At 62.3% G+C, this 24,776-nt stretch overlaps 1 protein-coding gene across 2 annotated transcripts in view; it reads right to left on the bottom strand.

Annotated features, from left to right (window-relative positions):
* Window positions 1-11,756, bottom strand: part of PRKCB (protein kinase C beta) — a 92,791-nt gene extending 81,035 nt beyond the window's left edge. For both annotated transcript variants that reach the window (XM_040079059.2, XM_040079058.2), the window contains exons 1-2: window positions 11,584-11,756; window positions 11,324-11,355 (exon numbers count right to left, since the gene is read on the bottom strand). In XM_040079059.2, the coding sequence (XP_039934993.1) occupies window positions 11,324-11,355; window positions 11,584-11,756 (205 nt within the window). The remainder of the gene's footprint in view (window positions 1-11,323; window positions 11,356-11,583) is intronic.
* Window positions 11,757-24,776: the final 13,020 nt, after the last annotated feature.

Genomic DNA, 24,776 nt, shown 5'->3' with positions numbered 1-24,776 from the left:
GCCAGGGCAGGGCAGAGCAGGGCCAGGGCAGGGCAGAGCAGGGCCAGGGCAGGGCAGGGCCGCACGGCTCGGGCTCTCGGGACGCGCTCCATCCCTGTGCCCTCGGCAGCGCTGCAGCCGCACCAGCTCTGAATCAGCCTCGCCACGGCAGCGCCGTGCGGGAAGGGCTCCGGAGCTGGAGACACTGTAAATAATGACTTTGCACTGCGTCAGGAGCTAATCCACTCAGTGATGCAAATGAAATTCATGGGCCACTTCCCCCTCACTCGGCTCCTGGTGATATTATAAAACAATCCTGACTCCATCGCGATGTGATGTCACCGCGGCTGCAGGAAGCCGTTCGGGGGAGCCAGGACGACTTTCACTCCTCTTCACCACCTCACTTTCTCATTCTTCTGCTATAATTGGAAATCATGAAAATGCATTTGTTCATGTGCTCCGAGTGTCAGCTATTCCATGTGCCTGTGCTCTCCGTTCAGACCAGCAGAACGAAGGCATTTAACCGTGCCCCCCAAAGGTGAAGCTATTCCTGTTGCATCCTTTCACATGGCAACAAAAGACAGGGAGGAATCCACCGGCGGGATCAGCTGGAACATGCTGGCAGCACAGCGTGAGGAAGAGGAAGAACAGCTGAAGGCTGAGATTTAGACATCTGAATCTTTTTTAGCTTCCCTGCTGCTGACTAAATATCAAATGTAGGAAGACGAGAGCAGAACTACAAGAGACTGAAGATTTTAAACACGGAATCATGGAATCCTGGAATGGTTTGCATTGGAAGGGACCTCACAGCCCATCTTGTTCCACCCCTGCCATGGCAGGGACACCTTCCACTGTCCCAGGCTGGGACAGCCCCACTGTTCAACCTGGCCTTGGGCACTGCCAGGGGTCCAGGGGCAGCCACAGCTGCTCTGGGCACCCTGTGCCAGGAACTGCCCACAGGGAACAATTCCTGATTCCCAATCTCCCGTCCATCCCTGCCCTCTGGCAGTGGGAGCCATTCCCTGTGTCCTGTCCCCCCATCCCTTGTCCCCAGCCCCTCTCCAGCTCTCCTGGAGCCCCTTTAGGCCCTGGAAGGGCTCTGAGCTCTCCCTGGATCCTTCTCCCCTCCAGGTGAACATTCCCAGCTCTGCCAGCCTGGCTCCAGCCCTGGAGCAGCCCCGGACTCCTCTGGACTCTCTCCAGCAGCTCCATGTCCTCAAGCACAAGCCCCGAGTGCCAGCACGGAGCCACCCGAGCACAGGGCTCCGCTCCAGGCCAGCTGCTCCCAGGATCTCCCTGCACAGACACCAGCTCCCCCCGTTTGCCCAACCACACCCCCAAAAATAAGCAACTCATCGCCTGCTCAGAGCTGGAAAGCTTCCCTTGTTCCAGAGACTGAGCTGGGGAGGGAGCTCCCACCCGAAGAGGGAAGCTCACAGACTGGCTCCTTGGAAAAACCCAGATTTAAGTAGATGCAAAAAAGCCAATTTTCAGGGAGCTGTGCCATAACAAGCCTCAAGTTTGCAAATCCAGTAACTTCCATGTACTGGAGCTTATTAATATTGGATTTTTTGGCAGGCACTGCCTTGTCCAGCTCGGATTAGCAGCAAGTATATTCTGCTTGTCAGATTTAAACAAGACGTATAAATCTGGCACAAAAGCGAGACCAAATATGGAAGCAAATTATTTAAATTGACAAGATGTGGCTCACAAGCACTCGGCACCCGGTGCCCATCGGCTGGGGCAGGAGGGCTCCTGCTCCGGGCCGCAGGAGTTCAGTCCTGAAAGCGGGAGGCCAGCGAGGTGACCCGCCCCAAACACTCACTGGTTCCAGTATCAGGCTGGAACGGAATTGGGGCTTTTTTTTCCCATGTGATGGGAAGAGCGGGATGGCTGTAAATAGCTGAGGGAGTGAGCCCAAAATCCCTCAAAAGGGAAGGGAAGGGAAGGGAAGGGAAGGGAAGGGAAGGGAAGGGAAGGGAAGGGAAGGGAAGGGAAGGGAAGGGAAGGGAAGGGAAGGGAAGGGAAGGGAAGGGAAGGGAAGGGAAGGGAAGGGAAGGGAAGGGAAGGGAAGGGAAGGGAAGGGAAGGGAAGGGAAGGGAAGGCCCTGGCTCTCAGGAGGTGGCATGGAGGTGACACGGAGCCCTGTCCCTGTTTGGGACATGCAGCTGCAGGAGCCCTTCCGTGCTGCAGAGCAGGATGTGGCCAGCGACAGCGGCCAGTGCCAGTGGCCAGCAGAGCCTGGCAGCTGCCAGGGAGGAGCAGCAGGAGCAGGGCTCCATCTGCCCCGCGATGCTGCGGGAGCAGAGCTGTCACATCTCATGAAGGACATTTCCCTTCACAGGGAGCCGGCCTCAGCTGTCGGAAGCGATGGCCGGGGCTCCAAGAGCGGCCCTGGGAGGGCTCGGCCAGCTCCCCAGCCATGAGCAGGAGTCATCCTCCGCAGGAGAAAAGCCAGTGCTGCTGCCAGGTTATTAATTACACAGAGTTCGGGTGCCTCCTCACAGGGAGAACATTTTCATTTGCTCCATTCCCCCAGTGCAGGCCGGTCTAAAGCCGGGATGGATCCATCCCTCAGAGCCTGCACCAGCGTGGTCCCAACAGCCCAGGACCGAGCACGGCAAAGCCGGACAAGGCACCTGCACGCAGGAGGAGCCCGTTTGGCCAGAGCCACCCCTCGGCTGGCCCAGCCGAGCCTCGGCCGCCCTCTCCGAGCAGAGACCCCTTTGGGGTGCTGACAGAAGGAGCTCCCAGACATGGCTCGGTGCCCCCTCACCGCAGCCAAAGCCATTCCCACCCCACAGCCTTGGGAAGAGCCAGAGGAGGGAGCAGAGCATTCCCTGGGAGAGACCCCACGGCTTCTGCGGGTGATCCCGACAGCGGGGTGAGTCCAGCCTGGCCCTGCACGGCTCTGGGTGCAGCCCAGCAGGAGCAGGCTGTGGTTTGGAGCGGTGCCCTCCCTTCCCAGGAAGAGCTACAGCCAGCACAGCTACTTCTGGGAATTGCTTCTGCTTAACACAGAATTTGGCTGCTACCAACCACCGCCGGAGCTCTTCCTGTCTCCCCCATCCCTTCTGCGGCTCTTGTGGAAGAACTGACTTCCTGGAGCTGCTCCTGCGGGACAGGGCCAGCCGGGGCCGGGTCTGCCCCTCTCTGCTGGGGCAGCAGCCCCTGACCAGCAGCCCTGGCGGGGCTGAAGAGCTCCGGGGAGAGTCTCACCTTCAGCCATTGGGTCACCGTCTGCAAAACGAAGGCAGCTCCTGTGTCATTTGACATCCCTGGTGCTCGTGTCGCCTCTCTGCCTCCAGGGACTCCTGGCCGTGGCACAGAGCCACCCACAGAGCCAAGAGCAGGGAGGGATGGAGGGATGGACTCAGAGCCGGGGAACAGCAGCCCACAGCCGTCCTTCCCCTGAAGAAAGGGAGCCCCAAGGGACAGCCCTTGTCTCTGCTGCCCACATGGCCCAGCCCCACATCTCTGTCCAGGTACACGTGTGGGGAATTCGTCACCCCGGGGAGCCCTTGCAGGGCCCCACTCCAAGGAGCACAGGACCTGTGGTTCCTGCTAAATCTCAAAGTATGGGACACGGGGGATGCTCGAGTCTTTGGCCAGGCTTTGCTTCCTACAGCATCACCTGGAAAGGTCTGGAGCTGCTCCGTGTCCCCTGCCCTCACCCAGCTGTGGGACAGCACAGGGGGCAACCCCAGAATGGCACTGGCAACCCCAGAATGGCGCTGGCCACCCCAGAATGGCGCTGGCCACCCCAGAACAGTGCTGGCCACCCCAGAACGGTGCTGGCCACCCCAGAATGGCACTGGCCACCCCAGAACGGCGCTGGCCACCCCAGAACGGCGCTGGCCACCCCAGAACGGTGCTGGCCACCCCAGAACGGCGCTGGCCACCCCAGAACGGTGCTGGCCACCCCAGAACCACGCTGGCCACCCCAGAACAGCGCTGGCCACCCCAGAACAGTGCTGGCCACCCCAGAATAGCGCTGGCCACCCCAGAACGGCACTGGCCACCCCAGAACGGTGCTGGCCACCCCAGAACGGCACTGGCCACCCCAGAACAGCGCTGGCCACCCCAGAACGGCACTGGCCACCCCAGAACGGTGCTGGCCACCCCAGAACTGCGCTGGCCACCCCAGGCTGCAGCCAGGGCCCCCACACAAGGACTCCTGATTTTGTGCTGTTGCCTTTTGCAAAGAGCTCGTCTTTGACAACCCCAGAGGGCAGAGGGAACTCGCTGCCCAAGCACCTGCGCTTACCCTTCCCCTGCAGGGAGCTCCCTGCTCCCCGTTTCCTGAGCAGGGACTCCCAAGCCCCTCTGCTGGGATTATCCCACCAGCACTGCCCGGGCCGGAGCACAGGCACCCAAAGGCCCCCGTGGGCTCCAGCAGCTCCGCTCGTCTCGCAGCTTCCTGCTGCAGGAAAAACCACCCAAAGGCTTCACCTGGGCGCAATCCCACCCCAGCCATGGCTGCAAAGCTCCCGTGTGGTTAGCACACACCTCCAGGCCAGGGGGGAGCATTTCCCCCTCCCCGGGTGATCACACCCCTCCTGGAGCGCGCCCCAGCAGCTCCATGACGGGCGCTGCCGGGCGTTAATCTCTCAGTCACTGTGACCATGTCGCTCATCCGATGGATCCGGCCTGGGTGGCACCGAGGAGCCTCCCCAGCTGCAGGAGGAGGAGGAGGAGCTGTGCTGGCTGGAAGGAGGGAGGGCAGCAGCCCAGTGCAAACCCTTGCGCAACTCCCCCGCTCCGGTTCCTCCAGACACCCCGGCAGTTAACAGAATTCACGCCGAGCTTTGAGGGCAGCCTCATCCCCACCTCCTGCTCCACAGCAGACACCAAACCCTCAAGGTCTTGCCCTGCTTCTCGGCATCTTCTGCTGGTGCCGAGACAGGTGAGCGCCCGCCCACAGCTCGCCCCCCGAGAAGGATGCCCTGCGCACCCTGCGGGGACCCGTGTGCACGGGAGTCTGTGGGATCACACGCGTGTGAGCGAGCAGGCGTGCACAAATGCTGCGCTGTTTGCTGAGGAGTCTCCTTAGAGACAGCCCAGGCACTAAATTCCCCAGGAAGGCTCAGTAGCAGGAGAACAATCGTGGCAGAGGCTCAGGACTGGGGTGGTTTAACCTCTGCAGCGGCGTCAGAGCCAGCAGGAACCAGGCAGGTGTGCTGCAAAGCCTCCTGCCACCCCGAGGCACCCAGATGCCCACCCAAAACAGCTCCAAACCAGCTGCAAACCTCCCAGCCAGCATCCCATGGCTGGCACCAGTCAGCAGCGGATACCCCGGGAAGGAAACAGACCACCCCACGATCGGGGCCCAAGATGGGTTTAGGGTGACAGCTATCTCCGGAGATAAGAAAGAAAAACCCACCCTGCAACAGCAGGGGGAAGGGAAAGAGAAACCACTTCCACTGCGAGGCTCGGGCGAGCCCCTGCGTGCTGCACGGGGACAGAGCTGTCCCTGCACGGCCACAGAGCCCTGGCACTGCCAGAGGGGCTGCACGGCCCCCGGCCTCCCCCACAGCTGTCCCCGCTAAATACATCTCCTTCCTAAACTCCCCTCCCTCCTAAATACCTGAACCTCTGAAACACCCTTACCTCCTAAATACATCTCCTTCCTAAACACCTCCCTCCAAAACACATCTCCTTCCTAAACACCTGTCCCTCCTCAATACCCTTCCTTCCTAAACACCCTTCTCCCTCCTAAACACCTGCCTCCAAAACCCCGCTCCCTGCCAACCACCCGTCCCTGCCGGCGCTCCCCGGAGCCGCAGGTGGGCAGCGCAGGGCAGGGCGGGTTTAGCGAGGCCGGCTCAGGTGCCAGCTTTAAGCCCGGCCCGGGAAGGGCCGTGCCCGGGGGCACACGCTCCCCTCTGCCCCCAGCGCTGTGCGCACTGGGCTGTGCAGGAGCGGAGCTCATCGGTGCAACAGGGGCCGTGCGCACACACACGCACACACACACACACACACGCACTTCCCTTTTCTGGCTGTACCTGCTCTGCAGCGCTGCCCTGGGGACAGGATCCCTGTGGGGACACCCTGCTGCCCTGGGGACAGGATCCCTGTGGGGACACCCTGCTGCCCTGGGGACAGGATCCCTGTGGGGACACCCTGCTGCCCTGGGGACAGGATCCCTGTGGGGACACCCTGCTGCCCTGGGGACAGGATCCCTGTGGGGACACCCTGCTGCCCTGGGGACAGGATCCATGTGGGGACACCCTGCTGCCCTGGGGACAGGATCCCTGTGGGGACACCCTGGGGACAGGATCCATGTGGGGACACCCTGCTGCCCTGCCCTGGGGACAGGATCCCTGTGGGGACACCCTGCTGCCCTGGGGACAGGATCCCTGTGGGGACACCCTGGGGACAGGATCAGTGTAGGGACGTCCCTCTGCCCCAGGGACAGGATCCGTGTGGGGACATCCCACTGCCCTGCTCTGGGGACAGGATCCATGTGGAGACACCATGGGGACAGGGCTCCCTGTGGGGACACTCCACTGCCCTGGGGATAGGATCAGTGTAGGGACGTCCCTCTGCCCCAGGGACAGGATCCGTGTGGGGACATCCCACTGCCCTGGGGACAGGATCACTGTGAGGACACTCTGGGGACATGGCTCCATGTGGGGACACCCCACTGCCCTGCCCTGGGGACAGGATCCATGTGGGGACATCCCACTGCCCTGCTCTGGGGACAGGATCCATATGGGGACATCCCACTGCCCTGGGGACATGGCTCCGTGTGGGGACACTCTGGGGACAGGATCAGTGTAGGGACACACCTGGGGACATGGCTCCGTGTGGGGACACTCTGGGGACAGGATCAGTGTAGGGACACACCTGGGGACATGGCTCTGTGTGGGGACACCCTGGGGACAGGATCAGTGTAGGGACACCCCGCTGCCCTGGGGACAGGATCCATGTGGGGACACTCTGGGGACAGGATCCATGTGGGGACACTCCACTGCCCTGGGGACAGGATTTGTGTGGGGACATGGCTCTATGTGGGGACACCCCGCTGCCCTGGGGACACGGCTGCAGCGCCCAGCGCTGCGTTACCACCGCCGGGCGCGCAGAAATCCCTCCGAAACCGCGTTTCCAATTTCTGCGGCATTATATAATTAGTGTCATTTGTGTTGCAAAAGTAATTGCAGTAACATTTTTAATTAGTCTATTTGAACACTAACATTGCTCCAGTGTGCATAATGCGTTGACACGAAATTACTGGGTTTGAGGCGACTCGGAATGATTGGAGTTTGTTTTGCTTTTTGTTTCTTACTTGTTTAATGGAGTCAATAAGAGCGGTGCCGAGCGCAGCCCGCAGAGCGGCTCGAGCTGCCGTGGGGAGCAAAGTGAGATGGGTTTCACTTCCGCCTCGGGGGGAGGAAGGGTGGCTGGTGAAGGCACTGAGCTAGAGAGAAATACTTGCTTGAGAGGTGAGGCCTTGGGTGACATTTTCCAGCTGCTCTGCTCTGGTCTCAGATGTTGGCTGGTGAAAACACAAAACAGAACGAGAGCGCTGGCCTTGGAGGACAGGGAGAGGAAAACCTGGAGGCAGGAATTCTGTGTGGTAGAAAGTTGGGAAGGAGATCTAATCTGAAGAGTTGCCTTGCTTACTGAGTCATAAGCAGGGACAAGAAGTAAACATTCTCCCCAGATAAGTTACCGCATGGGATCCAAGCACCCATTACCAAATTACGCCTTTTTTCCCTCTCTCCTCAGGGAGAACCGAGATTCTCCTTTCCGAGATCTTCTCTCCATTGTACACGTGAAAGCAGCGACAGATGCAGGTTATTTTTTGCTCCCAAGTGTGAATCATGTTGCACTGCTCCTCACCTCTGCCCAGGCTGAGCAAACCCAGCGCCAGGGGCACGTCCCCTCAGCACCCCGAGCCACAAAGGGACCGAGAGCTGCCTGGCCAGCAGCAGAAATGGCCCCGAGGGTGCCAAGGCAGGGAAAACACGAGAGGGAAAGAGAAAGCTGCCAGTTCCCAGAAGGCAGCCAAGAGCTTCTCTCTCCAAAGCTTCCAAACCAAATTCCCTTTCCTTTGCCTTCCTGCAGCACCTCCCACGTCAGGAGAAACAAGACCGGGCCGCTTGTTCCTTCCCCAGCCTGCAGACACCAAGGGCTGCTCCCTGCCTCTAAGGCGCTCCTGGTGTTGGTACTGCCGGGATGAGGACCCGGGGAGGGGAGCGCACACAAAACATGCACACACATACACAAAACCTGCACTCACACACACACACACACACAAAACATGCACACACACACACAAAACCTGCACTCACACACACACACAAAACCTGCACTCACACACACACAAAACCTGCACTCACACACACACAAAACCTGCACTCACTCACACACACACAAAACCTGCACTCACTCACACACACACAAAACCTGCACTCACACACACACAAAACCTGCACTCACACACACACAAAACCTGCACTCACACACACACAAAACCTGCACTCACACACACACACACGCAAAACACGCACACACACACGCAAAACTTGCACTCGCACACACACACAAAACATGCACTCGCACACACACACAAAACATGCACTCACACACAAAACCTGCACTCACACACACACGTCACACTCTCCTTCCTCTGTTCCTGAGAAGTTTCTTCACCTCCCAGCCGCAGCAGGGCCAGGCAGCCCCTCTGTGGCATGGGCTGAGAGGCACCGAGAGGCACCGAGCCTCGGGTTCATCTCCCTGGCAGCTCCAGGCACATCCTTCGGCTTCCAACACCCACCAGCTATCGATTTCTTTTCGCCAGCCTGCCGGGAGCAGCCCTGCCCCTGGAGCGGCTGTGCGCAGACCTCCGCTGCCCACGCCCAGACACTTTCTGGCTCACCAGAGAGACGTTGGCCCAGGAAGTCCGCAGATGCACACGAGGATAAGGAGGAGATCGTGCGCGAGGATAAGAAGCAGATTAGCAGGCAATTAAGTGGCATTTTGTGGTATCCATTAGTATTTCGAGCTACGAAGAGTCGGTTTCTGCTAACTTCCTGCCAAAAGTCGCAAGTAATGAGCTAATTAACAATCTAATTATCGCAAATGCCCTAGAAAGAAATCAGGGCACAGGTGAAAACCTACTTAAAACGGCAGTAGGAAAAGCTGAGTGCCCAGCTGCATTTCCAGCCACCCCCCAGCACAACGGGACGAGACGCTCGGGGAAGTTGTTAAAGTGGAATTAAAGGTGTGGTCGGCAAAGGGAGAGGTAGATCCTCTCTCCCGAGCCTCCTGCCGGCCCTGCGGGGACGAGGAACCCCTAAACAAAAGCCAGCCCTGGGATTTTCTGCCTCCCTGTCAATATTTGCCGAGTTCAACAGCGGCTTCAGCACAACCCCAAAGCTGGTGGTGCCTGCAGGGGCCAGCACGAGTTCCCCTGGCGCAGCTGGAGCAGGGCAGGGCCAGCCCTGGCACCCCCAGTTCTGCCTCCCTCCAGGACAAGCCCCGGGGCAGCCGTGATTCCAGAGCAGGTGGCCGTGGGAGAGATCTCTGCGCTGCTTTCCCAGGCTGGAAACATCCTGCAGGGAGAACACGGCGTGTCCTCCACCCCGGGCACGGCATCGCCCAGAGCTGCCTCAGCCACAGCAGCACCTGCACTGGGCACCCCAGCACCCCACAGGTGGGCTCCGGGAAAATCCACAGATCACGGAATTTTGGGAAGCGCAGGCTGGGCTGGTCGGCAGAGCTCAGCCTGCAGGATTCCCTGTTGCACAGTAAACGTTCCCTAGGGCCCAGTCACGTCTGGAACGCCAGAGTGACCTGGGCAGGGCTTTCCTAAGGCACAGAGGGATGGCACCGAGCAGCCACACACCTTGGGGCGTCCCTGGCACAGCGGGCGGGCTCCTGGTGGCACCGCAGCTCCCCAGGGCTCCCGGGCCCACCCAGGCTGATTCGACACTGCCTGAAAACACCCAAGGATGAAGGTGGCCGGTTTGGAGAACAGCTCCTGACAGCTGGAGGAGACTTGGAACGGCGCCAGTGACCCGGCGCTGGGCGCCGGAGGTAGAAGCGAGCAGGGCTGCAGGAGTCAAAGCCTGCGTGGTCCCCACCTGCTCCACAAACACGGCCCGGCTCCCACGGACACCGTGCCCGCACAAATACACCGCCACTGCAAGGAACGGCGGGGAATTCACAGCCGGGTGAGCCTGGGAAGACCCACACCAGAGATCCGCGGTGCACGACATTCCTGTGGGTAACGTGACTCAGCCGCCCATGTGTGAAACCCCAGGTGCGGGGGGGAGCTGTGACCTTGAGAAACAGCCCTAGGACACGTTTTAATCTCCATTTCCACTTTCCTCAGCGTGCCAACGCCCGTCCAGGCCTTCAGGCTGGGCTTTGGGAGGTGGCAGAGAGATGCTTTGGGCGTTTTAGTGTTATACACGTGTGGCAGGCGTTAAGGATGAGTAGCAGCATCGTTTAAATTGGATTCACCTGACGCTGCAGGTGCAGGCAGCTGCAGGGATGCTCCCGAGGCAGAGCCCCCCCGCAGGAGCCCCCCAGCACCTCACACCGAGGGTACCACTCCAAAACCCAAGGACAGCTGCGGAGAGGAGCCTGTCAGAGCCCCAAAGCGGGTTTGTTTTCACGCCAGATACCTCAGCTTGGGAGTCAGCCATCCACCAAAATAAAAACTCTGTCCCCAAATATTCACAAAAGCAAAATTTCACTGCCTGCAGCTGCGAGCACCAGCCCCGTTTGAACCCCGCGCGGGTGGGACCCACAGGACAGGGCAGGAGCAGCTCCCAGCCGGGCTGGCTCCAACAGCAACCCGAGAACGCCTGGCTAATTCAGCCCAATTTCCCGAGGGGACATCCCAAATCCCTGAAGGGCCCCTCCAGAATCCCGGCATCATCAGAACAAAGAATTATGGTCGTAGTAACCCGGCTACCGCAACATATTTTGTTATAAAGCCTCGTTTTTTTCTCCCCGGCAACACAAGCGAGCCATTCAAGCCCTCGCCGGCTGCGCAGTTGCAGCCGCGGAGCTGCCCTCGCCCAGCCCGTTCGCCGCCCGAACACACGTTTTGGTGTTAAGTACATTAAAAACAAACTCCCCTCGGCCTTTTTTCGGGGGATTTAGCCCAAGTCCTGGGCGCTTATCTCCGCTAACGCGACCCGACCGGCTTAAGGGCACCGAGGAGTCGCTGGGTCGATTAAAAAATGACGAAGCCGCTTCCCGGCGCGGCGGGGATGCTCGGGGCCGGTGCGGCGGGGATGCCGCCCGCAGGGAGACGCGGCGCCGGGGCCGGGGGGCGGACGCGGAGTGCGGGTCCCCTCAGCCCCCCCGGCAGCGCGACACTCACCTTGACACTGGAAACCCTGCTTGCCGAAGCCCCTGCGGAGAGAGAGGCGGAGTGAGACGCCGGCCCCGCGGCGCAAAGAGCCCGCCCGGAGGGGAGCGGGCACCGGGGGCACCGGCAGGGGATGCGGGGGATGAGGGGAGCCGGAGGGGAGCGGAGAAGGATGGGGAGGACGAGCCGCAGCGGGCCGGGGGATGGGATGGGATGCGATGGGCGGGACGTCCCGAGCCGGTGTCCCGCGGCGGTCCGGGGGAAAGGCTCACCAGATGAAGTCGGTGCAGTGGCTGCAGAAGGTGGGCTGCTTGAAGAACCGCGCCGTGAACTTGTGGTTCTTCACCTCGTGCACGTTCTTCTGCCGCAGGGCGCCCTTGCGGGCGAAGCGCACCGGGCCCTCCTCGCCCTCGGGGGCCGGCGCTGCGGCCGGCGGCTCGGCCATGCCTGGCGGGGGCTGCGGGCCCGGCCCGGCCCGCTCCGGTGCCGCCGCTACCGGCGGGGCTGGCGCTGCTCCGGCTGCGCTGCCGGGGCCGCTGCCCGCAGCTGGCGGGAGGCTCCGACACCGCCCGCCGGGCCACGCCCCCTCATTTACATACGGCACCGCCCCGCCCTCATCTGCATCGCCGGCCGCGCCCCCCGCGCGCGCCCGGCCGCGGCCACGCCTCCCCCACCCCGATTTGCATGCTGATTTGCATAGGGCCCCGCCCCACCCTTCGTTTGCATACGGCATCTGCATCCCGCGGGGGTGGACAGCGGGGACGGGCAGGGATGGACACCGGGAATGGACAGGGATAGACAGTGGGGACAGCAGGAATGGGCAGGGATGGACACCGGGAATGGGCAGGGATAGACAGTGGGGACAGCAGGAATGGGCAGGGATGGACACCGGGAATGGGCAGGGATAGACAGTGGGGACAGCAGGGAGGGGCAGGGATGGACACTGGGAATGGGCAGGGATGGACACTGGGAATGGGCAGGAATGGACACCGGGAATGGGCAGGGATGGACACTGGGAATGGGCAGGGATGGACACCGGGAATGGGCAGGGATGGACACCGGGAATGGGCAGGAATGGACGCCGGGAATGGGCAGGGATGGACACCGGGAATGGGCAGGGATAGACACCGGGAATAGGCAGGGATGGACATCGGGAATGGGCAGGGATAGACAGTGGGGACAGCAGGGACGGGCAGGGATGGACAGCGGGGACACCGGGAATGGGCAGGGATGGACAGCAGGGACACCAGGAATGGGCAGGGATGGACACCGGGAATGGGCAGGGATGGACAGCAGGGACACCAGGAATGGGCAGGGATGGACACCGGGAATGGGCAGGGATGGACAGCAGGGACACCAGGAATGGGCAGGGATGGACACTGAGAATGGGCAAGAATGGACAGTGGGCACAGGCAGGGATGGACAGTGGGGACACCAGGAACGGGCAGGGATGGACAGCGGGGACAGTGGGCACGGGCAGGGACAAACCCCGGGGCAGGGACAAACTCCGGGACAGGGACAATCCCCGGGACAGGGACAATCCCCGGGACAGGGACAATCCCCGGGACAGGGTCGATCCCGCCCGGGGCCCGCGTGGGGCTGTGGGCAGGGTCACCGAGGCAGGGACACGGCCCCGCGCCTCTGCCCGGGCCGGCGGGTGGGGGAAGGAGCAGCGCTCAGTAGGAGCTGGGTATGGATGTCACCGTGCCAGCCTCGGGGACACCTGCACTGCCCCATGCCCACTGCAGGGCTGGCAGCGGCAGCGCTGGGGCCCTGGAGTCCCAGATTTCTCCCTGTTCAGGCCGGGAGCCTTTTTTCCCCTACCCTGATTTTCTGCACAACACGAGTCAGGTCCAGAGGGGATCCAGGCAGGAGCTCAGCACAGCAGCTGTGCCAGGCTGGGGGAGCAGGAGCGTGGCCACGAGCAGCCCGGGCCAGGCCACACGCCCAGGGCTCACACACAGGCACAGGGACACAAACCACGGCCTCAGCGGTCCTCTGGGAAGGATTTTTTGAATTTGCAGTTGGAATAATGACCTTCTTTCACCGACCCACTGCAAACACCTCAGCTGCCTGGCACGGAGGGGATTTCCAGCCACATCTCTCTCGCTCCCTGGCAGCACTCACAGACACCGAAAATCAGATCCATCGGCCCCCTCCTCCTTCATCCAGGTCTCCTTGGGTGCTTCCTCGTCCTGGTCTGGGTGCTGAGGAGATGAGAATTCAAATCAAAACACGGAGACAACTTCAAGTGAAACGTATCCCTATTTCCACAAACAAGTCTTTCTAAATTCTCATTCCTGGGATTTAATTCTGGATCCGCATCCACGTGATCCTTCCCCTTTTGAGGCCCGAGACCATCCCTGCTCAGCTGTGATCCAGCCCTCCATCCTACATGCTCTTTCTCTGAAGAAAGCCCCGCTCACTCCATGGAATTAAACACCCAGGAGACTTTCCCGAAATAGGCCCAGGGCTGTCATTATGCAGCTGCTCTAAAAGGTTCGTTGCAGCAATGAATCGGGGCTGACCCGTCCTGCTGATGTCACCCTCCAGGAGCAGCAGGCTGCTTCCATCCCTCGGCACCGTCTGATTTCCCCGCTAAGGAGGAGAAATAAGCTGCAGCCGTCCCTGCCCGTGCTGCGCCGTGCCGGGAGGGGGTGAGGGAACGTCCCCGGGTGTGCGGGGGCCACGCGTGGGGCTCTCCGTGCCCATCAGCCCCGGCCACGCCGCGGGGTCCCCCCTGCCCCGGGAGCCCCACTCAGTGCGGGCTCACACAGGGATCCGTGAAGCAGAAATGAAGAGATAACTCCTCCTGCATGGAAAGGAACAATGGGAATAACAACAGGGCGTTCTGAGTCCTTCCCCCTGCACGGCTCGAGGGGAGTGGGGTGTTCCCCTCAGCGCTGCACGCGGAGCCACGCCAGGCTGAATTCTGCTCGTTTTAGCTGTAAACTCTGGGCTTTGCCTGTTTCTGCCTTGTTGTTTTTTGGTTTTTTTTACTGTATGTTCCCATTTTCCAAGGACAGCCCCCATAACTGCTGCACGTGGAACGCAGAGAATATGGCTCTAATTTCCCCCTACGAGTGTCGGTAATCACGATAATCATGCTCAAACTTTCGTCACTGCTGGGCCGTGGTACAGAACTACAAAAGCCAGGTACAGTTCTTGCTCTCAGGGGATTGCTTTCTTCTTTCCTTAGTTTACATAATTCCGCCTTATTTTACTTTTTTTCATTATTTAGTGCACTCTGAGTCACGTCGTATCAAAGGCAGGATCTTCACGGCCGTGCAAATTTTCACAAAAGCTGAGGATGCGGATCCCCCCATCACTTCGGAATGTCGGGATGAGCGTCCCAGCAGCTCCTTCCTCTGAGGAAGCTGCTGTATTTATTAAGGCAAGCGCAGCCCCCCAGGTGTGCGGAGGGACTGACACACACACAAACAGCCCCGAGCGGGCGCTCTCAGGGGAGCACGGCCGTGGAGCGGAGGGGAAACCGGCCCAGTCCATTCCTGTTCGCGTCTCAGCCTGGTGCTTCCCCCTCCGTCCGCTCCTGCTGCAAACCCCGAGCGGAGCGGTGGGAGGAGGTGTCTGCGCTGCCGGGCACGCAGGGCATCTCCGCGGAGCTGCCAAGCCCCAGCTCCCTTTGCCGGAGCTCCGGGGGCCGGGGCAGCCGCTGCGCACGGGAGGCAGCGGGAGCGGGGCAGCCGGCCCCGGGGCCGTGATTCACATCCTCAGGAAGGGACCTCATCCTCCCACCAGGCAGCCGGGGGAAGGGGAGCTGGGAGCGGCCACCGGGCTCGTGCTGGGAAATGCGGGAGCCTGCGGGCCGGGGGCGAGGAGCGGGAACACGGGCCCTTCCCGGGAACCCCGCACCCCGAATCGCGGGGCACGGGGAGCCGCTGCCGCCGCGGGATGCTGCGCCGGCCGGCTCCGGCCCCGCGGCCTCACCCCGCAGCGCAGCCGGCCCCAAAGCCAGGCGGAATTCTCTCCATTTCCCAGGAGAGCTCTGCCTGCACACGTGCGGGAGCCCCGGGAGTGTGGGAGCTGTGCCCTGGAGCAGCGGCTCATGTGGGAGCGCCCGCGCTGCTGTGGGGATGCTGCTCCCCTGGAGCCTCTGAGGAACACAAAAAAGCTGCCGAACAGATTTCTCTCCTTTTTTTTTTTAATCTCTTTTTGTTTTCGGGACCCAAATCAGCCACAGGAAGCAGGTGGAAGGAGAGTCCAGCTCTAATTAGATATAAAGGTGCCTGAGCAGCGCTCGGCAGCCGCCACATCCGTTTGTCATCCTGCCCTCGGCCAGCACGCCAGGGGGGACAGGGACAGGGATCCTGGAGTGGGGACAGGGATCCTGGAGCAGGGACAGGGATCCTGGAGTGGGGACAGAGATCCTGGAGTGGGGACAGGGATCCTGGAGCAGGGACAGGGATCCTGGAGTGGGGACAGGGATCCTGGAGCAGGGACAGGGATCCTGGAGTGGGGACAGGGATCCTGGAATGGGGACAGGGATCCTGGAGTGGGGACAGGGATCCTGGAGTGGAGACAGGGATCCTGGAGTGGGGACAGAGATCCTGGAATGGGGACATGGATCCTGGAGTGGAGACAGGGATCCTGGAGCAGGGACAGGGATTCTGGAGCAGGGACAGGGATCCTGGAGCAGGGACAGGGATCCTGGACAGGGACAGGGATTCTGGAGCAGCGACAGGGATCTTCTTAGGCAGAAAATCCTGGTCCCTCCCAGCTCTGGAGGATCTTGTCGCTGCTCTCAGCAGTTGGTTCTTCAGTCCCCCCTCAGAGGCTGCTCGGGGGGTCCCCGGGGGCAGCACAGCCCGGCCAGACCCCGGGGGACAAAGGGACAAAGGGACAAAGGGACAAATGGCCCAGGGCAGAAGCGCAGCTGGAGCCGGGAGCGGGGTCTGCCCCGGGTTCCCTGGGGACGCCGGGGACAGACGGGGTGACAGGCACCCCCCGCAGCGCGGTGGCATCAGCTGCTCTGGTTTTTCCCTTTCTGCCTTCACAGCTTTGGCGTGTCCCACGTCCTCCGTGCAGCGAGGATGGAGCGGGGAGAGAGAGGCTGCGTTCGTGTGAGGAGAGACCCAGCTCCCACCCACCGGCGGCAGGAGATCCTTCACAGCCGCCGCTGGGACAGAGAAAACACAAATGTTGGAGCCCGAGCTTACATAAACCTCCGGAGCGGCCGGAGCGAGGGGACGGCAGCAGGGACACGGGGACAGCCGCGGGGACAGCCCCGGGGACAGGGGTCAGCCACAGGGACACGGGGACAGCCGCGGGGACAGCCCCGGGGACAGGGGTCAGCCACAGGGACACTGGGACAGGCACAGGGACAGGGGGTCAGCCACAGGGACACGGGGACAGGCACAGGGACACCGGGACAGGCACAGGGACAGGGGTCAGCCACAGGGACACGGGGTCAGCCACAGGGACACGGGGAGAGCCGCAAGGACACGGGGATAGGCACAGGGACAGGGGGACAGGCACAGGGACAGCCGCGGGGACACGGGGACAGGGACAGGGGGACAAGCACAGGGGGACAGCCGTGAGGACAGCGGGACAGGCACCAGGACAGGGGGACAGCCGCAAGAACAGCCGCGGGGACACGGGGACAGCTGCAGGGACACGGCCACAGCGCCGCCCGGCTGGGACAGCCCCTGCTCCGGTGCTGGGGTGAAGATCCAGCGCTCCCTTTGCCTCCTCCCGCCCGCTCCGGCGGCCGGCCGTGCCCGGCGGGGCGGATGGGGAATGCCCGCCTGCCCTGGGCGCAGGGATGTGACGGACGCCGCTCTCTGAGGACATCAGCGCACTGCCGGGGGGCGCAGGGGGCTCCAGGGCACCTCCGCTCACCCGGAGGAGGGTCAGACACAGCGGGCGGAGACGCTCGGGTGTGTGGGGCGGAGAGGAGGAAACCCGGCCAAAGCAAAGAGGGCACGGCCGCCCCTGAGGGTGCCCTGAGCGCAGGGGATGCGGCAGCTGGCAGGGCTGGCACTGAGCAGGTGAGGGGCTGCGGGAAGGGGTTAAATCAAACAAGGCTCCATCCCCCAGCTTGCCTGGGACCCCCAGGCTGCAGGGAGGGCCGGGCGGGGCCGTGCCCAGGCTGAGAGGGGCGGCGGGGCCGTGCCCAGGCTGAGAGGGGCGGCGGGGCCGTGCCCAGGCTGAGAGGGGAGGCAGGGCCGTACCGGAGGAGTGAAACCATTCCCAGCTCAGAGCCGCGGTGCCCGGTGCCCGGCTGTGGAAATGCATCCTCATTTCTCACACCCGGAGCGTTTCTCCATCCCCGCTCGAGGCAGGGCGCGCTGCAGGCGGCTCGATGAGAGGAGGAGCCCGCGTCGCTCCCTGCCCGGGGCCGTGCAGCCTCTGCCCCCCGCAGCAGGGACGCGGCCACCGCGGCTGCCCAAGGCTGCTCTGACCCCGCGGGCGCGGGGGGGCTCGGGCTGCTCGCACGGCTCGGCACACGCCAAACGCGCTCGGGCTATTTAAATATTTCATATTCCTGGCTGCTGGCTTTCAGGGAGAACAAATTAATTCTGTTTTATGTACCCAGAAACGGCCCACATCCAACCGCCTTCCAGCACAGTTGGTTAGGCAAAGTTTGTGGTGAAATCCTTGGGGTTCTGTTGCTTGGTTCCCAAACCGTCTGATCAATAATTGGCTTCCGTGTCCTGTAACTCTACAGGAAGCTGTCGTTATTCCTTGTTGCTGATCCGGCTTTTTGGTGTCCCTCTGTGCTCCACGCTGGGTGGGCGCAGGGCGAGGTCAGGGTGGTGGCAGGGGCGCAGTGGCACTGCCACCCCCACATGTCCGACCGCAGTGCAAAGGGGAGCTTCAGGGCTTGGGACAGCCGGGAGACAGCGCCAAGAGTCGAGGACAGCATTAAATTTTTATGCTGGACGAAAAAGCAAGACTCAAACTCAACAGTGAGTGAGTGATGTGAAAGATGAAGAGGGAGCTCCAGGGAGATCCCAGCGCCCCTTAAAGTGCCCGTGGGATTTCCAGGAGAGCTGGAAAGAGACTGGGGACGAGGGATGCAGGGACAGGACACAGGGAATGGCTCCCACTGCCAGAGGGCAGGGCTGGATGGGAGGGTGGGCAGCCCTGGCACAGTGTGCCCAGAGCAGCTGTGGCTGCCCCTGGATCCCTGGCAGTGCCCAAGGCCAGGCTGGACAGGGCTCGGAGCAGCCTGGTGACACAGCCCGGGTCTGGGGCAGCGCCGAGGGGAAGCAGGACCGCAGCAGAGCCACCAAGCCCCTGCCATCCCCGGGCCGGGCTGCGGCACCTGCCCCCTCCGGGCTGCACACTAATTAATTCTGCTTGTGCCATGGCAATCTCCAGCTGCTCCCCCCGCCAGGAGCTGAATTCCTCCGCAGCTCCCTTCTCCCGAGGGAGGGCTGGTTTTATACCCATCGCTCGCCACAGCGCTCAGAAAAATCATCTCGTAATGAATTCTTCACCCAGCCCTTCCAGGAGCCTCATTTAAATAACAACGCGGCTCATTAACGGCGCGGGGCTGATCCCTGCGCGATGATTTCTTCATTAGGTTTTCCGGGAGGGTTTTCCTCCCGGCTGAGGCGGCGATCCCTTCTCTCTCAGCCGCTCTGCCGCCCCACGCTCACGGATCCCGCCGGTCGGGCTGTGGGGCAGGGATGTGCCGGGTGCTCGCTTCTCCGAGCGCGCTCTTACCGGGGTGTCCCGAATCCCGGGATTTGGAAATCCCCACGCGGATGTTCCTGAGATGCCTTTGGCTTTTGGCCACCCGCAGCTTATCCGGGCCTGCTCTCGGTGCACAAATCCCTGCAGGCAGATGCCGCACAGAAAATGGGGCTCCTTGGCTTCGTGCCCCCGGGCACCGAGCTCTGCTGCCCCTCCTCAGCGGCTCCGGCGCTTTCCCAGCACGGCCGAGCCCGGGATGAGGCGCAGGGCCCTGAGAGCCGGGTGGGGCTCGCTGTTCCTCACCGCCTTTATCTCCTGTGATTTTCCACTGGAGATTATTCCGGCTCGAGGGCGAGCGGCAGGCGGGAGCCGCGGGCCGGGGGTGCAGCGCCTGCCTCGCTGTCCCCCGCTGTCCCCATGGCCACCCCCTCCCCAGTGCCACAGCCCATCGTGTCCCCTCAGCGCCTCACTGGGAGGAAAACCCATGAATTTCCAGAAATAATCTGAAAAAGTTTCATTAAAAAAAAAAAAAAAAAAAAAAAAAAAAAAAAAAAAAAAGAAGAGTCCCCCCCGAAAGACTTGGGCCTTCACCAGTTTAGAAACCAAAATAATTTGGGGACGGAAAACATTTGCACGGGGCTTTCCCCTCTCTCTGATGCACTGACCCGAGTTGGTTTTGCAGCTCGGCTGCTCCTGGGTCCCTGGGCCCCGAGGGGACCCCTGGGGCAGCGGGTGGGAGGACACGGCGTCCCCCGGTCCCCTGGGGTGTCCCCAGGGTGTCACCGTCCTGCCCGGCGCGGGGATGGGAGCCCGAGCAGGAATTTTCAGTAAATCCCGGCAGGTTGTTTCACCCCGCCAGCTGCGAGGTTTATTTACCCCTCCCTCACTCTCGCTCGTCTGTGTTTGTCAGCCACATCGCGCCGGTCGCCATCTGCAGGAAGCTGTAAATTGTTTTCTGGCTTTTCCCCTCTCGGCTGCAGCTCCTGCAGCTCCTGCAGCTCCGGATCCGCGGCCCCGGGAGCGGGCGGTGACCCCGGCCCTGCTGCGGCTCCAGGGGGGCACAAAGCCCCCGAGCAGCCCCTGTGCCCCCGGGCTCCCCTCGGACCCCGGGCCGCGGCCGTGCCCGTCCGGGCGGGCTCAGGTCCCCCTGTCACCCGGGGGTGGCGCTGGCAGTGACACACGGCTGGGGCTCGGAGCCCCCCGCATTCCCAACTCTCCCCCTCTGTTCCTTCTCCCAACGTCCCCATGGGACCCTGGCGCTGCTTCTGCACCCCAGGACAGCCCGTGAGGAGTCACCCGGGCTCCCCGGGCGTCCTCCCTGCTCCGGGAGCAAGGAGGGTGAGCTCTCCGTGATCCCAGATTATCCCGGGTCGCATCCCTCAGGTCCCGCGAGCCCTTTTATCAGCAAACGTTCGGGTGCCGAGGCCCTCCTTCCTTCCCCCCACACCAGCCCTGCTCATTCCAGATGGAATTTCCTCCCCCGAAAGGACCCTCTGGACTGGCAGCAGGTTCTCGAAGGTGATTAAACCCCGCCGGAAAAGGGGCGCTCCGGGGGAATTCCCGGCCCGGGCGGGGGGCCCGTAGCCCTGGGACCCCCGCCCGTGTCCGGGGTGGCCCCGGGAGCCGCGCTCCCTCCGCTCCGCCCGGCTCGGGATGTCACCGTCCCGTCCCCATGGCAACGGGAGGGCTGCGAAAAAGGAAAAAAATAAACACCAGGGAGGAAAGGAGAGGAGGGAAGAGCGCGGAACGGGAACAGGAACGGGAACGGGAGCGGGGCTGGGACAAGAGCAGCCCTGCGGGGTTCAGTCCGGGACATCCCGGCCCGGGGCACGCCCAGGGCGCGGGAAGCTGGGCGGGGACCCGGGGCGGACCCTGCTGTCACCCACCGCACCCGGGGCCCGTCAGAGCCCGGCCCTGGCAGCTCAGCATCCCGCACAAACCCTGCGGGTCCCCCCAGGGCCGAGCCTCGCCCCGGCAGTGCCGGGCACCGCGGGCGCACGGCGGCACAGAGGTGAAAAAGCGCCAAAGCCTCCTCCGCTGGCAGCCCAGGGCTTCCTCCATCGGCCCCGCGCTTCTCTGAGCGGCGTTGATCATTCTGATGGAGCATTTGCTTTGATTTCCCAAACGAGGAAGCGATCTTGTAAATATTGTGCGGTAATTAAAATGGCTATTTATTGTGCAGCACTCCGGCTGCTGCCAGCACAGAGCGCCGCCAGCATTCCCCTTCCGAGCCCTGGCTCCAGCCAGCCCGGCCTGGCGGTGACACCGAGGTGACACGGTGGTGACACGGTGGTGACACGGCGGTGACACGGAGGTGACACGGCGGTGGCACAGAGGTGGCACAGACATGACACGGCGGTGGCACAGAGGTGGCACAGAGGTGACATGGTGGTGACATGGTGGTGGCACAGAGGTGGCACAGAGGTGACACAGAGGTGACATGGTGGTGACATGGCGGTGGCACAGAGGTGGCACAGAGGTGACATGGTGGTGACACGGCGGTGGCACAGAGATGGCACAGAGGTGACACAGAGGTGACATGGTGGTGACACGGCGGTGGCACAGAGGTGACATGGAGGTGACACAGAGGTGACATGGAGGTGACACGGAGGTGACACAGCGGTGACACAGCGGTGGCACAGAGGTGGCACAGAGGTGACACAGAGGTGGCACAGAGGTGACACGGCGGTGACACGGCGGTGGCACAGAGGTGACATGGAGGTGACACGGCGGTGGCACAGAGGTGGCACAGAGGTGACACAGAGGTGACACAGAGGTGACACAGAGGTGACACGGAGGTGACACAGAGGTGACACAGAGGTGACATGGTGGTGACACGGCGGTGGCACAGAGGTGACACAGCGGTGACACGGCGGTGGCACAGAGGTGACATGGAGGTGACACAGAGGTGGCACAGAGGTGACACGGCAGTGGCACAGAGGTGGCACAGAGGTGACATGGTGGTGACACAGCGGTGGCACAGAGGTGACACGGTGGTGACACAGCGGTGGCACAGCGGTGACACAGCGGTGGCACAGAGGTGACACGGTGGTGACACAGCGGTGGCACAGAGGTGACACGGCGGTGGCACAGAGGTCCCCTCGGCCGCGGGTGCTGCCGGGCTGGCACACGGCCGGAGGTGTCCGCCGCCCTCCCAGGCCGAGGAGCGCGGCGAGGAGCCGCTGTGGCTGAGGATGGCCCGTGCCATCCTGGGCTGCCGCTCTCGCCAGGTCTGTGTGGGCACACACCAATCCTCTGAGGCTTTCCCTGCTGCGGTTTCTGGCTGCTGCTTCTTCTCCACCGACATTCAGAGTGGCAAAAGCTGAAAAAAGAAAAAAAAACCACTTGCAGATAAATGTCTGTGCAAATCCATTCTAAAACCCCTTTAAAATGTAAATCCTTCAGCTCCAGCAGTGCTGGGCACGGAGAGCCCCGGGTGCTGCGGGAAGCGAGGCTGGATGTCAGCAGGGGATGGGGAATGGGCTCCAGAGGTCCGGGGGCCCCAGGGGACACCTCTGTGCCAGTTCCTCTCCGGGGAGCCCGAGTGGGTGGCCGATGGAATGAGAAGAAACAAAAGATCAATGGAGTGAGTGGAGGTGGGGTGGAACAGGGAGGAAACCCCTCTTCCCACCTTTCCTTTCCTCCGGCCTTGGAGCAGGTGTGGCACCAGTGGGCCTGGCCCCCAACGCTGAGCTGGGAATGTCCCCTCCTGTCCCCAGGGAACACGCCCAGCTCTCTGCCGGGAGTGCCTGGAGCTTTGCCCGTGGTGGGGGAGGCTCCTTGGGGCTCTTTGCACACCCTGGTGGGGCTGCTCTGGCCCTGGGGGACCACAGCTGGCACCGTGCTCCTGGGGGACATGGGGCAGTGCTGGGGACATGGAGCAGTGGTGAGGGATTTGTCATGGAAGCAAGGGCCATGGCACAGCAGTGAGGGGTGTGGCACGGTGACAAGGACACGGCACAGCAGCGAGGGACATGCCAAGCTGTTGAGGGCCGTGGCACATCACTGGGGGAGGTGGCACAGCCGCGAGGGATGCTGCCCAGCCTGGGGCCCAGTGCCCAGCCCCACAGGCACAGCCAAGGCTGGCAAGGCAGGGACCTATCCCCATCCCATCCCATCCCATCCCATCCCATCCCATCCCATCCCATCCCATCCCATCCCATCCCATCCCATCCCATGGATCCCATCCCATCCCATCCCATCCCATCCCATCCCATCCCATGGATCCCATCCCATGGATCCCATCCCATGGATCCCATCCCATCCCATCCCATCCCATCCCATCCCATCCCATCCCATCCCATCCCATCCCATCCCATCCCATGGATCCCATCCCATCCCATCCCATCCCATCCCATCCCATCCCATCCCATCCCATCCCATCCCATGGATCCCATCCCATGGATCCCATCCCATCCCATCCCATCCCATCCCATCCCATCCCATCCCATCCCATCCCATCCCATCCCATCCCATCCCATCCCATCCCATCCCATCCCATCCCATTATCCCATTATCCCATCCCATCCCCGCTGCAGTGGCTGTCGATGGCGCGGCTGCCGAAGCTTCCCCAGCTTTCCATCCCCGCTCCCACTCCTCCATCCTCGCTCCCAGCTCCTACATGCAGCTGCCAGCTCACGCGCAGGGCTGGCTGCGCGCGTCATCGCCCACCTCCGCCGCCCCCCGCGCCTGCCCACGCCGACACCCGGCCCCGGGAGCGCCCAGGGGAGCCCCGCGGCTCCCGGGGCTGGAGCGCACCCGGAGACGAGCTCGGGGTTCATCCTCTGCAGCCGCTGCGGGTCTGCCTGATGGGCAAAACGAGCTGAAAGGATTCATTCAGGTTTGGTTTGTTTTTTTTTTTTTTTCCCCAGGCTGTGAATTCTCCAGCTGCAGAAAACCCTCGGAGCTGAGCGACGGGAGAATTCCCAGATGCTGTCATGGGGCACATTCTGAAAGTGTTCATCTGTCCTGTCCCCCCCACAAGGCTCCTGGCACCCCTCAGCGTGCTGCCCTTGCTGGGGGGCTGCGGGGGAACACGCTGCTAGACCCTCCCAATCCTGCTGAAAGGAAAACACTGGGAGCTGATCCTTTCCCAGACTGCAGGTGAGGGCACAGGGGAGAGCTGAGCGCTCTGATTGTTTTCCCGGTGTCCCCAGAGTGCTGGCACCGGGCACAGCTGGTGGCACCTGGGCCAGCGTGTGCCTGGCGTCCGTGCAGCCTTTGGCACCTCTCCCCGGTGCCCGGAGCTCATCCCAGCTTTCCAGCAGGCAGGGGCTGGGTGCTGGTGCCCCCCCAGCCCCTCATCCCAGCAGTGACCACCAGGATCCTGCACTCACCCTATTCCCGAGCCCCATCCCCACCCCCTTCCATCCCAGCAGGCACCGAGGACCTGGAAAACCCCGGGCAGCATCCCAGCAGATCCATGTGCCGATAAAAGCACGGCGCAGACCCATGTCCAGGCCTGATGCAAATTTAATTGAACGGGAATGAGAGGTATTTTATGTCCTTAAAGCACATTAAGTGCTTGGGAGTTAATTGGTATTTAATTAGCATAAATCAAGCACTTTAATAATACTCAAGGAAAAACAACGTGGTGTTACAGATGCTTTATCAAGAGTCACCCTGACAAATTGAGGATGAATGTGCCCAACACATCAGCACACGAGGCCGTGCACGGGCTGTCCCCTGCTGTCCCCCTGCTGTCCCCTGCACCCAGGGACTGCAGGTGGTGGCACCACTGCCCTGGAGGGACCTGCTGGGCCCCCCTCTCCTGCACCTCCGGGGAGAGGTGCCTTGAACCCAG

The sequence above is a fragment of the Hirundo rustica genome, chromosome 15 (assembly GCF_015227805.2).
Source record: "Hirundo rustica isolate bHirRus1 chromosome 15, bHirRus1.pri.v3, whole genome shotgun sequence".
NCBI lineage: Eukaryota > Metazoa > Chordata > Aves > Passeriformes > Hirundinidae > Hirundo > Hirundo rustica.
The sequence above is the reverse complement of the archived record's forward strand: the minus strand, read 5'-3'. Positions and strand labels throughout refer to the sequence as shown.